At 27.4% G+C, this 13,205-nt stretch overlaps 2 protein-coding genes across 2 annotated transcripts; both read left to right on the top strand.

Moving 5' to 3' along the window:
- The first annotated feature begins 3,974 nt into the window (after positions 1-3,974).
- LOC102666270 (WRKY transcription factor 1) lies at positions 3,975-5,719 on the top strand. Its single transcript, XM_006590105.4, has 3 exons — positions 3,975-4,264; positions 4,682-4,843; positions 5,301-5,719. Exons 1-3 carry the CDS (start codon positions 3,975-3,977, stop codon positions 5,425-5,427), a joined length of 579 nt encoding a protein of 192 aa, XP_006590168.1. The 3' UTR covers positions 5,428-5,719.
- Positions 5,720-8,634: 2,915 nt separating this feature from the next.
- On the top strand, positions 8,635-11,092 carry LOC102666131 (probable WRKY transcription factor 2). The gene is made up of 3 exons (XM_006590104.1): positions 8,635-8,912; positions 9,155-9,322; positions 10,450-11,092. Exons 1-3 carry the CDS (start codon positions 8,635-8,637, stop codon positions 11,090-11,092), a joined length of 1,089 nt encoding a protein of 362 aa, XP_006590167.1.
- The last annotated feature ends 2,113 nt before the right edge of the window (positions 11,093-13,205 follow it).

The following is a 13,205-nucleotide window of genomic DNA, read 5'->3' as shown; positions in this document are numbered from 1 at the left end:
TATAACTGGCGAAAATATGGCCAGAAGGTTATCAAGGGACATACATACCCTAGGTATACTGTTCGATCTCTCTTGACTAGATGCACGTGCAAGTTTGTTTATATTTGTGTACCACATGGATGATATATATCATGCATATGTCATGCTATGGGTTATAAATTGCAATATTGCATAAGTATACACATGGCTATTTGTTCAGTTTCACATTACTCATCGCTATTTTACTATTTGCATATTTAATTTTAAAAATTACTAACAGACAAAATAAAATTAAAGATTAAATAGGAGGAAAGTTTGATATTCCGTAAAATAGTAAAATAGGAAATAAAATTTTCCATTTCGCACATAATTTATATTTAAAAATAAATTAGACTTTTATAGACACACACAGTTAATATATAAATATTGTACACTTATAACCAATTAAAAATTATCTTTTAAATTATTTTTAAGATAATTATTATACAAATCAATAAATTTATTGCACGCGACATTTTGTAATTAATTGTGCGTGAACCTACATTTTATTTAGTTATTTTCTCATATTCAATTTTAAAATTAATTACTAGAGGAAACAAATTAATCAAATATTAAAATGTAAGATATAAATCTTAAAATTTACTGCTCCATAGATTAGGAAGATATATTTAATTTTTATCTCATGCATAGCATTTAATATCTAAATAATTAATGATTATATCTACTCATTTTCTCAGTCTTCTTTCTATTTTTTCTCTTTTTTTATTCACTTATTACATTCTTTTTTTATTCTTTCTATTTCTTACTCAGAATGACTATTTTTTCAAAGTGACATTTTATCCCTCCCATAACCATTCTTTCTCTCATTTCTACTACACCAACTAGTTAATTACTAGATAACAGCAACAGTAAAAGTTTGTTACTGCTCAGCTTTGTATCCATTCACATGATTAATTAAGGTCTTCACTTTTCACATTAGAGCCTAAGCATTCATCCTAGTATGATATCATATTCATGCAGTTTTGCCAATATATATGCATTAATCTAACGAGTTTTCATGGATCTTTTCCAGGGCCTACTACAAATGCATAAGTGCTGGGTGTTATGTAAGAAAGCACGTGGAACGTGATTCATGCAACAGAAAAATTGTGATTAATACTTATGAGGGTAAACACAATCATGAACAACCACCCCCCAGAAGGAAACGTCACCAGATACAGCTTGTGGATGATGAAGAAGATGAAGACGAAGATGAAGATGATGGCCTAATGACTTTTCAATTTGCTGCGACTGGGAATTTTCTGAATAACCCAAACCCTGCAGAAACTGATCAAGTTCACACACTTCAACTTCGTAATGACATGAATCCTGATCAATTTGCCAATGGGTTTCTGAGTCCCAATAACCATTTTGGAAGTTTCAACAATAATATAAACATGAATATTGGGTCTTCTTCCTACACCCCCCAAATGCATTATTATTCTTCCTTGAATAATACTAAAGCCATGCCTCAAAGCTCCTATGGACTCAACTTTGGCAGTGATGCTGCCCCTCAACCTGGGCCTTCCGGGGTACCAGGTGCAGGAGATAATTAGTACTAGGGCATGTAATTATGCAAATGCTTTTTTTTTTTATTAGTTCATTGTAAACAGTTATGGTTTTGGGGAATGATTGATTATATTGTTTTCTTGCACCCATAATTTTATCAAGCACCTTTCCTATATGCATTTTTAAACTCTGCTGAATTTTTTATTATTTAAATATATGGTATCATCCAATCATCAAGTGGATGGACAATTTTGTTTGGAATTAAATTAAAAGGGGCTTAAGCCCAAGAGGAAAGAAAAATTAAGAAGCTATAAGATTAAAATAAGCTTTCTCAACATCTATCATCACTTATAACAACTACTGCTTAAGGATAAGCTTTCTTAACACCTTTTTTTTTTCCTGTACATCACAAGGCTCAAGCTTGATTCTTTACTTGAGAAAAAAAATTAAATTTCATGTCACTTCAACCAACAAACATTGATAACTCATTGCCGATTTGTCTTCAATTTTCTCATGAGTACATTTATTTTTTCATACCTACACTGAATTTGAGATTTTATTTAAGAGAAAAGAATACAAACGGATGATTAAGAAGTAAAATTTTTCTTTATTTTTAATATTTTTTTCTAGTTTTTACTCAACTATTCTTTTAACCAAATAAAAGCTTAATTTTAGACCACATAAGTCCACATACAAGGCCTACTTATCAAATATTATTTTTACTAACCTTTTATCTTATAAGAATATAAAATAATGATTTCATATTAATATATATATTTTTAAGGTTAATTATATTTTTTGTCTCCAAATTTTTTTACTGATTTTAGTCCTTAAATATTTTGTTCACTAGTTAACACCCTCCAACTTTTTTTCTGCCATAAATTTTAGTCTCTTTTATTTATTTTTATCGTTAAATGATGATATCACATTATTATTTAATTAGACAAAACAAAACTTTTAATATATATATTAGAGGTTTAATGCAACAATTTTTTTTATTAGAAAACTAAAACAAAAATTAATCCGATATTAAGATCTAAACATATTTAAACTAATAATATATATATATATATATATATATATATATATATATTATAGAAGAACCATTAAATATATTAATTATATTTCAATACTTCAATAGAATAATCATTGATTCTCCATCTAAACCAGCTAAGAATCCATTAATATTATTAACATTCTTTATGGAACATGAGTTATGGTAGGAGTTGATGTATTAATTTGGAAGTTAAAAAAAATAGTGAATTAATGATAATGACCAACACCTTACAATAACATATGCTTATATATATATATAATATATATAATATTATCTTTATATAATTTAATTATAATTAATTTTACATATGCTTAGATTATATTTATAGGAATTGTATATAATAAAATTATGATATTTTAAAAGGTTTAAATATATTTTTATTCTGTGTAATTATTTGATTTTTTATTTTAGTCTTTTTAAAAAATTAAAAAAAATTTAATTTGTAATATTTAATTTTTATCCTTAGTTTCAATTGTTGCTTAGTTGTCAGTAGCTGTTGTTTCATTCTCTTGTGCGATGACATGCCACTTTATACAACTTTTAATTTAATCACTGTAAATATATTCGCTTTTGTTTATTCTCTTTGATATATTTTTTTAATATTTTACGCTCTTAGTTTTTAACTTCCTCGACAACTAATAGTTATTAAGTAACAGTACAGAGACTAATGAACCCAAAAATATTTAAGTATATATTAAATGTACTATATATTTTTATAATTATTTTTTAAAGACTAATTAATATATATATATATATTCGAGACTAGAAAGATAGATCAGATTTTCTATCTAACATTTATTTATTATTTTCTCAGAAATTAAGCTTCCAAACAAATAATCATTAAGTACCGATTGATGAACATTTTTTACTCTAAATACTTTATTAATGTGTACTGTTCATTTTATCTCTTTCTTTATATCTTAGTAAATCACATTAGTTACTCCTAAAGTTTTGTGAAATTACAAGACTTTTTCTATTTTTTAGCATTTACACTTAAAAGCACAATGTAATGTTTTTTCAAATAATTAAATAATTAGTGTGTTCTATAACAAGTGTCGGTAAGTATTTTTTAAAAATTGAGAGAGGTTAGTGTTGAAATAAATAAAAGCAGGGGAGGAATTTGTGTAAATTTACAAAATCTCATAACGTGCGTCTCTAAAGTGGATTTTACTTGTAAGTGATTTTTCTCTGTTCTTTGGCTTTCACCGGTGTCAATAGTGGACATTTAATATCTTCCTTTAAAATAATAAATAAACTAGAGTGGACATTAATTGTTTTTGTAATTCATTAAAAACGCACATTTATTAACGTATATGAATTTAATAGGTTTCTGCTTTATAATAGTAGCTTGGTGGCAATAGGAGGGGTACCAACCTCTTATGCTCAAGCGATGGATTTCTCAAATGCTTCTCCTTCTCCAACACAAGTTGATCAACAAAATGATGAGAAAAAAGTGAAGGTTTCATTGTCATTTGATCTTAATTCCAAACCAGAGGAGGAGGAGGAGGAACCAATTTCTTTCTCGGAGGAAGCCCGTGCCAAAGTTGGTGGCGGCTGTGAAACCAGAGGCGCTAGTACTTCCGAACCAGACGATCACATTCAACAAGTTGCTCTTCCTACCGATGCTGCTCACAATCACAGAGTCAACATTGTTGATCCGGAATCTCACTCTCAGAATAGGTTTTGTTCTTCTGAAATTATTACTACATGGTCCATGGCAATATAATTTAATTTATACAAATGTTAATAAGTGTGTTCCGTCGTTGGTTAAGAAATTAAAATAATTTCTTTATTGAAATGTATAAAATAATATTATTAATGACTTTTTTTTTACGTTTTATGATTTTTATAATGAATATTTTTTCATTTAATTTTTCTAAAAATATTGTTGGTTAGCAACATTCTTTAATTTTGTCAATCTCTTTTTTTAAGTGTGATTTTATCAATCTTTATGTGACACATATTATTTAACGTTTTACATAAAATTAGTCATGACCACGCCTACTTGGTTGTGGTGATATGTGACAAATAATGAGAATTTATATTTTTGTTAATTAATTTGTCTGTTTTGAACCATTTTATTTTCTATTATTACAGGAAGAGAAAAAGATCTGATAATAGAGGGATGGGAAGCGTTTTCCGTAGGGAAACCTTTGTGTTGCCATTTGAGACCCAAAGTGAGACAGTAATATTTGTGGATGATGGCTATCAGTGGCACCAATATGGACTCAAGACTATGAAGGGAAATTTATTCCCTAGGTATTGTGCTCTCTCTTTACTCGGTGCACGTTTATATATATATATATATATAATATGTTATCTGTTATAATTAGATTGCATACATAAGATGGAGAATATTGACGAGTGCTATGCTCTTTGTTCAGTTTGAAATTACTCATGGTTACTTCACTTAATTAAATATCAGTTTATCATTTGAATAATGATTCTTGAGTGAGTAGAGAAAAGGGATAGCTAGAGAAGAAAATAATAAAGAAGGAAAGAAAAAAGTAAGTGATGTAATTATTAATTAATGAGTAATGGAATTCTTTTTTTCACACATTTTTTAAGAAAAAAGATTCATGACCCGATGACCGCCTAAGCTTTCACCCCATAGTATGAAATATTATATATATATATATATATATATATATATATATGCAGTTTTGCCAATATACATTGATTTAACGAGAGTTTTCATATGGATCTTTTTCTATAGGGTCTACTACAAATGCGCAAGTGCAGGGTGTTGCGCAAGGAAGGAAGTGGACAGAAATTCAGTCAACACAAAACATGTGATTACTACTTATGTTGGTAAACACAATCATGAACCACCCACAAATTAAGAAGAAACAGCGTGTAGATGACGAAGAAAAAGAAGATTATGGCGGCGAAGAACTTGCCGCAGCAGTTGCTAAGGCTAATACCATGCCTTGACCGTGATGCTTCCCCTCAACCTGGTCCTTTCAAGGCATCAAGTGCAGGAGATAGCTAGTACTAGGTAGAGAAAGGAGATCAATAATAATGAATAATGTGTGCAGGGCATGCAAATGCTGTTTATACTTAGTTCTTATAATTCCTTTTTGTCAACTTCTGGTTTTATGGAATGTTTGATTGTTAATTTTCTTGCACCAACAATTTTACCAAGCCCCTTTTCCCTCTTACTGATTTTGTTGAGTTGCACTAATTAGTGGAGGCGTGTTATGAACCCTTTTCGAGTAACGAAGCTCCACAGAAGAAGAATAATATATAGAGAAGAGAAAAATTAGACTTCATTCAACGTTATCCATAATAGGTAATTACAATAGAATTCATCTTAATCATTCACTAATAACAGAATCTCATAGTAAGTTCTAGAAACTATTATTAGCCCCATTTTTGTTTAACAATTCTTTTCAACTTATCATTTTGGGCTTCCTCTATTGTGCTCAACAACAGGACGAGTTTCCTATATGCATTTTTAAACTTTTTTTTTTTTATTTTAGATCTTTTGGTATATATAATCCGATCATCATCAAGCTGGATGAATTTATTTTTCCCTATTCTTTTTGGAATTAAAAGGGGCTAAGCCCTGAGGAAAGAAAAAGAAACTACAAAGCAAACTATAGGGGGTAATCTTAATAACTCCCCCATAACATTATGATCACTTAACAAAATATGTTTAAGCTAAGCTTTCTCAACACCTATTCTTTTTGTATCCATTTGAAGAAAGTTCTCTCGACACTTATTTTTAGCTTTAAATTTAGTTTGTATTAAATTGATTTATATATATATATAATACCTCTTAGGCAATTCAGACATTAAAATTGATTACATATATTGTGTTTTTTTATTTTTATATTTGCATGACTATGGGTTTGCAACAATTATTTATAGTGAATATATGTGGGGAACATAAGTGACACGTTTTAATTTGGTGTGTAGAAAACACGATTAATTAGGTTCTACTTGGAGGCAACAACGACACTGAGATTTCTGGTTGATAGAGAAGGGGGTAGGGACAATCTTGTAAAGATAAAGAAAAAAAAAATTAAAAGAAAAAAATCTTAACCTTTGTTTAAAATCTAATAAATCTAAACTATTAGTTTCTCACGATAGGAGACTGCTTTTCCACCTTAGAATCAGTCTCAAACATATATCATTTAAACATTGTGGGACATATGAGTAACAAATAATCTTATCTCTGGAATACTTAGTCAAATGTTCAATCTCTAATACTTGTGTATGAAAAAAAAATATTGGAAGAGGTCCTTAATTAAATAGATCTCAATACCAAAAGTGATTATCAAATCATATGCCTCTTAATAAACATGTGGTCAAGTATTTAATCTTCTGGTGTATAAAAAAATTGATATTGAAAATTTAGCCTCTTAAATAAATCTCAACACCTCGAGAGATTGACTCTCCACAACCAGCTATCCATTCATATTTTTAACATTAATTAATTAATTTAATTTTGACAGATAACTAATTTAATTATTAATATTTATGATAAATGTTAATTGGTGTCCTGGTTAAGTAAAAATAAGGCCTTCGGAAAAAAAAGTAAGGAAAAGGAGAAAATTTTAAATTGGGATGCGTAAACATATGCTCCCCTATGATTTTTAAATGCTTTCCAATATGATTTTTAATATTTTTTTTAAAATTCCTTAACCAATATTCTTAGCACATTAGTAAGCAAGATTCATATTTTATTACCTACTTATATTACCTTTATATGCGTATAATTCTACATTTAAATATTTTTATTATTTAATTTCTTTCTCATTTAATTTTTTTATTTGCAGGAATAAAAAAGATAATATTAGAAGGATTATGATAATTTATGCACCCAGCTCAATAAATTCAACTAGATCAAGAGTTGTTTCATTAAATTTAGAGACAAAAATAAATAATTTCTCTTTTCGGGATTCTATTTAAAAAAAACTATTTTTAATTCATATAATACACCAATTTTTTTATTTTAATATTTTTAAACATACTTTTTTAAAAAATTGAAAAAAATATAATACAAAAACTAAAAACATTGATGAGATTTCTATCGAACACGTATGTATTTATTATTTTTATCAGAAATTAATTATCCAATATGTGAATGCTTCCAAACTAATAATTACTAAGTAATTAATAATGGGTGAAAACTTCTCCGCTCTAAACATTTACTACTTAAATCTCAAAATGAGTATCACATTTGGAAAAAAATCTCAAAATGAGTATCACATTTGGAAAAAAATATTAGGTGGTCTTGAGTTTGAGTGCTATCTATTTTCATTTTAAAAAATAACAAAAAATAAAAGTAAAAATATGTTTAATTAAAAAATTAGAAAATATTTTAAAAAATAAGCCAAAAAGTGAAAATGGGTAGGCAAGATGATAAATATTTTCTTTGTAAATCAAAATAAACATTTGTTTTTCTAAATCATGATAATTTTGAAAATGAAAACTATTTTTAGAAAATAAAAACAAAAATAAACATTCAAACAAAGTTTATTTTTCAATGTAATATTGATTAATTTTTTCTATTAATATTTCTAATAAGTTTCACTTTGATTTTTTAATGTAATACTAATATTATTCTCTTTTATATATTTAATAAGACTAGATTTACAAAATTATTACACTTTTCATTTATTTATTAGCTTTTTTATGTATAAAAAAACTTAAAATAATACTTATTTTGAGATGAAGAAAATATTTCTTTTTATTTATCACAAGCGAGAAGTATAATATTATAAACAACCTAAGATGAAATTCTTTTTTATTGATTGAAATTAATTAAAAATTACAAAATTAAAAGAAAGATACATGCATAAATAATACAAGACTCACAAAATTTTATACTTTTAATAAATTTTAACCAAAAAAAATATATTAAAAAAATTATCTGAGTGTTATTAACATTTCTTTAGGTATACTTATTCTCTCTCTTCCATCTTTCTTTCATTAGGTGAATCCTTTTTGCATTTTACTTAAAATGCACATGTAATTTTCAATATATATATATATGAGTAGTATATCAGGCTTCTTGTGATCATAACAATTGCTTCGTGAAAATGGAAGGGTGCCAACCTCTTGCTGAACAAATGCAGTCCTCCAATGATGTCGCCAAAACGGTGAAGCTTCCATTGCCATTTGATCTTAATACTATACCTAAGGAGGATGAGGAAGCAAGACCGGCAACTTCTGATGAGACTTGGCTCCCCGATTCTGAATCCGATGACAACTTCCGACCCTTACAACAACCATCATCTACTCCAGATGCTCCTGTTGACATTGATGATGTTGAAGACCGAGCTAGTATTGTGGAGGGAGGATCTGACTCTGGGAACAGGTTTTTCACCTCAGAAATTATTACATGGCTAGATTATATATATAGTTTTTGTCTATTAATTTCTGTGTGATTAACCACATTTTTCAAATTAAAAAAAAAATTAAAATCGTGTCACATAGAAATTGGTTATGACTAGCTACACAGTTCAATCGGATAGTGTCTACTTGTTGGTGATGAGAATTTATGTTTTTGTTAATTGATTGATTAATGTGTGTTTTGATGGATTTTATTTTGTACTGTAGGAAGAGGAAGAGATCCTTGGAGGAATCTGATAAAGGGACTGCAGGGAGGTCTTTCCATGGAGAAACAGAATTGACAGTGCGAATTGGTAGCAAAAAAGAGATAGATGATGATGGATATCGCTGGCGCAAATATGGCCAGAAGATTATGAAGGGATGTCTATACCCTAGGTATACTGTTCAGCTCTCTCTTCACTCGCTGCATGTGCAAGTTTGTTTATATATATTTCTTTACAACATGGATGATATGATGCATATGTGATGCTATGTGTTATAAATTGCATAACTCATGGTTATTTGTTCAGTTTGACAATATTATACTCATGGCTATTTCACTTATTTGCATATCTGCTTATCATTTGATTAATAATGATTCCTTTTATTCGTCGGAAAGGGTATGAAATGAGTGTGTAGATGAGAGGGATCAATAGAGAAGAAAATAACAAAGGAAATGAAAAATTAAGAGACGTATGATGACTGATGAGTAATGGAATATTTTTAAAAAAAAATTAATAGATATGTACTGTGAACGTGTAATTTTTTACATTGATAACCAATTAAAAATTGTCTTTTGAGTTATTTTTAAGATAACTATTATAAAAAAATAATAAATTTATCATATATCATATTTTGTAATTAAGTGTGTGTGAACCTACATATATTCTATTTATTAATTATTGCTTCATATTTAATTTTGAAATTGATTAATTACTAGAAGAAACAAATTAATTATTAAAAAGTAAACTATAAGATATAAATCTTAAAATTTATTGCCCACCAATTAGGAAGATATTTAATTTTTATCTCATGCATAGCATTAATATCTAAAAAATTAATAATGTTTTATGTCTATATACTCATTTTTTATTTTTTTACATTACTTGTGACATTTATTATTTTTTCACTCTTTATTTTTCAGTTTCTTGTGACAACTCATAATGACTATCTTTCCGAAATGCTCTTTTCTCTCCCCTCAACCATACCATTTGTCTTTCTATCTCTACTAATGTCAACAGGTTAATTATCAAATAACAGCAAAAGTAAAAAAAAAAAAATTGTTACAACCCCAACCATTTATTGTGTATTTTCTACCCAAGAAAAATTATGTATTGTTTTGTTTCTCCCATCCTTCGATCAACATGCATAAACGCATCCTCATTAATTATTATAGTCATTGACATTAAGGTCTCTTCACACTTCACAATAGAGACTAAATTTTATTCATCCTAGTATGATATATATATATATATATCATTCATATGCATTTAACGAGTAGTTTTCATGGATATCTATTGTAGGGCATACTACAAATGCGCAAGTGCTGGGTGTTTCGTAAGGAAACACGTGGAACGGGATTCGCGCAACAATAAAAATGTAATTATCACTTATGATGGAAGGCACAATCATGAACAGCCACCCTCATGGATAACTAACAAGAATAAACTTGTACTGGATGATGAAGGTGATGAAGATGATGGTGGTGAAGAACTTGCACCAACCAATAATGCTCTAATGACTAGGAATTTTCTGATGAATACCCCAAACCCTGCAGAACCTCAAGTTCACACACTTCAACTTCGTAATGACATGAATCCTGAATTTGCCAACAGGTTTATGAGGCCCAACCATTTTGGAAGTTTGAACAATAACATGAACATTGGGTCTTCCTCCAACAACCCCCACATGCATTATTCTTTCTTGAATAATACTAATTCCATGCCTCATCGCTCCTATGGAGTCAACCTTGACCACCCTTATGCTACCCCTCAACCTAGGGGTCCTTCAATGTTTCCCCAGTTGCCAACTTCACCACCATTTAACAATATCAATGTTCCTTCTTTTTCTAGAGGGTTTTCTTCTCAGGCTTGGCCTAATAATAATAAAAATGGGTCTAGTTCGGTGTTTCCTTCCAGGGAAACAGGTGCAAGGGACAAGCACTAGGTTCCTGAAGCATAAACAGGAGCAAGATGATAATAAGATGTTTGGGGAACAAGCAAATGCTTTTTATACCTTCAGCGTCATCGTGATCCTCTTATCGACCTCCTTTGTAAAAGTTACTATTGTTGATAGTTATCTTGTCTTTGAATGTTAATTGTCAGCAACTGAACAGTTTCTGTTTTTTTTTTTTTAAAAACAATTTCTGTTGGTCTTCATTTGGGGTTGATTTATTTTGTCCGATAGTTGTTGTCTTGGTTATTCGGATGTATGAGTCAAACTATGGTATGAGGAAGTAAGCATGCACATGCACTGTGCATGCTAAGACTTCTGTTGAAATAAAATTTTGGTTTTTATATGAAAGTTTTAATATTAGTTTTTGTATGATTAGTCTTTATCGTTATGTTGAAATTGTAATGATGATATATGATGTTGGTTGAGGTGTAAGTATTTCTTTTACATGATGATCGATTGGGCCGGGCATCTTGACAATACTAGTATTTGTCAAACTTAATAAAGTTTGTAAATACTTTCATGTAGAAATTAAGATAACTATAGTGTTAGGTATAAATATAAGGATAAAGATTTTAATTAACTTAATTTTTATAACTTATTCTTTGTAATTCCTTTTGTCCCTTTAACTGGATAATACAGTTGGTGGTTTTGTGGAATACTTGATTGTCATAAAAAATAAATAAATAAATAAATAAATAATACAATAATAAATAGATAAATATAATAAATAAACAAATATCTTAATTTGTCAATAAATAAATGTATTAATATAAAAAATAAAATAACAAAATCACAAACATTAATAAATAAATAAAAATCAATAAATTTAAATAAAAAACAATTCCTTCTAAAAAAACAAATCAAAAAGTTAAAATGACCACACAAATAATTAAAAAATCATAAATAAATAAACTAATATATATAATTTTAAAAATAAGTATATAAATAATATCTTTAAATTAAATAATAAATAAATAAGATAACTATAATAAATGATTACAAAAAGAATAAATAATATAATAAACATTACAAACAAATAATTCAAGAAAATACCATAAATAAATAATATCATAATGTAATAATAACTATAATACCATATTAGAATAACACCATAAGTATATAATACCATAATAAATAAATAAATAAATGTACCAGATAACATTAAAATTATAATTATACAAATTAATTAAATAAAAAATAAAATAACAAACACACACTAACAAATAAATAATAAAAAAAAAATTCAATTATAAAATAAAAACTTGAACAATTACAACAATTAAAAGTAAACATAAATCATCAAACAAATAAATCTCTACTTAATATCATAAATAAATACAAACATAATATATTAAATAATTCAATAATATAATAAAAATAATAACTATAATAAGTAACTAAATACTACAATAATAAACATAACTAATTAAATAGTAAGTAAATAAATAAATAAAATTATTAATAAATAAATACATTAAATAAATAAACAAATCAAATTTATAAAATAACAATATAAATAATTAAGTTAATAAGAAATAAACATAATTAGATATAAAGATATGTATACATACATTGAATATCATAAATAAATATATACATAATTTATTAAATTATTAAATAATATAATCAATAAGATAACATTAATTAATTAATCAATAAGATATCATAAATAAATATATACATAATTTATTAAATTATTAAATAATATAATCAATAAGATAACATTAATTAATTAATCAATCAATTCATAAATACATAAATAATATAATAAATAATTGTTAGTTGTTATTCATAAGTTAGTTTTGTATTGAAAATTTGTAAGGAAATAACACTGTATCTCCAATTTATGGTTCTTTCTGTAGGAATTATACATATTTTTCTTTATTGTGTGATTTTATAGAGTAGAAACTTCATTTTTGTGACTTAATGTGAATCCAATTCAGTTTCAGGTCAAAGAAGAGAAGGTTAAAACTGCTAATGACTCGCTTAGCGAGACAGATTGACTAAGCGAGATGTATCCGTTTAGCGAGACATCCAGCTTGCTTAGTGGATGAGAAACCCTAGAAGAGAATAAGTCAAAGATATACACGCCCAGCGCGCAGCC

The sequence above is a fragment of the Glycine max genome, chromosome 10 (assembly GCF_000004515.6).
Source record: "Glycine max cultivar Williams 82 chromosome 10, Glycine_max_v4.0, whole genome shotgun sequence".
In the NCBI taxonomy this organism is placed as follows: domain Eukaryota; kingdom Viridiplantae; phylum Streptophyta; class Magnoliopsida; order Fabales; family Fabaceae; genus Glycine; species Glycine max.
The sequence above is the reverse complement of the archived record's forward strand: the minus strand, read 5'-3'. Positions and strand labels throughout refer to the sequence as shown.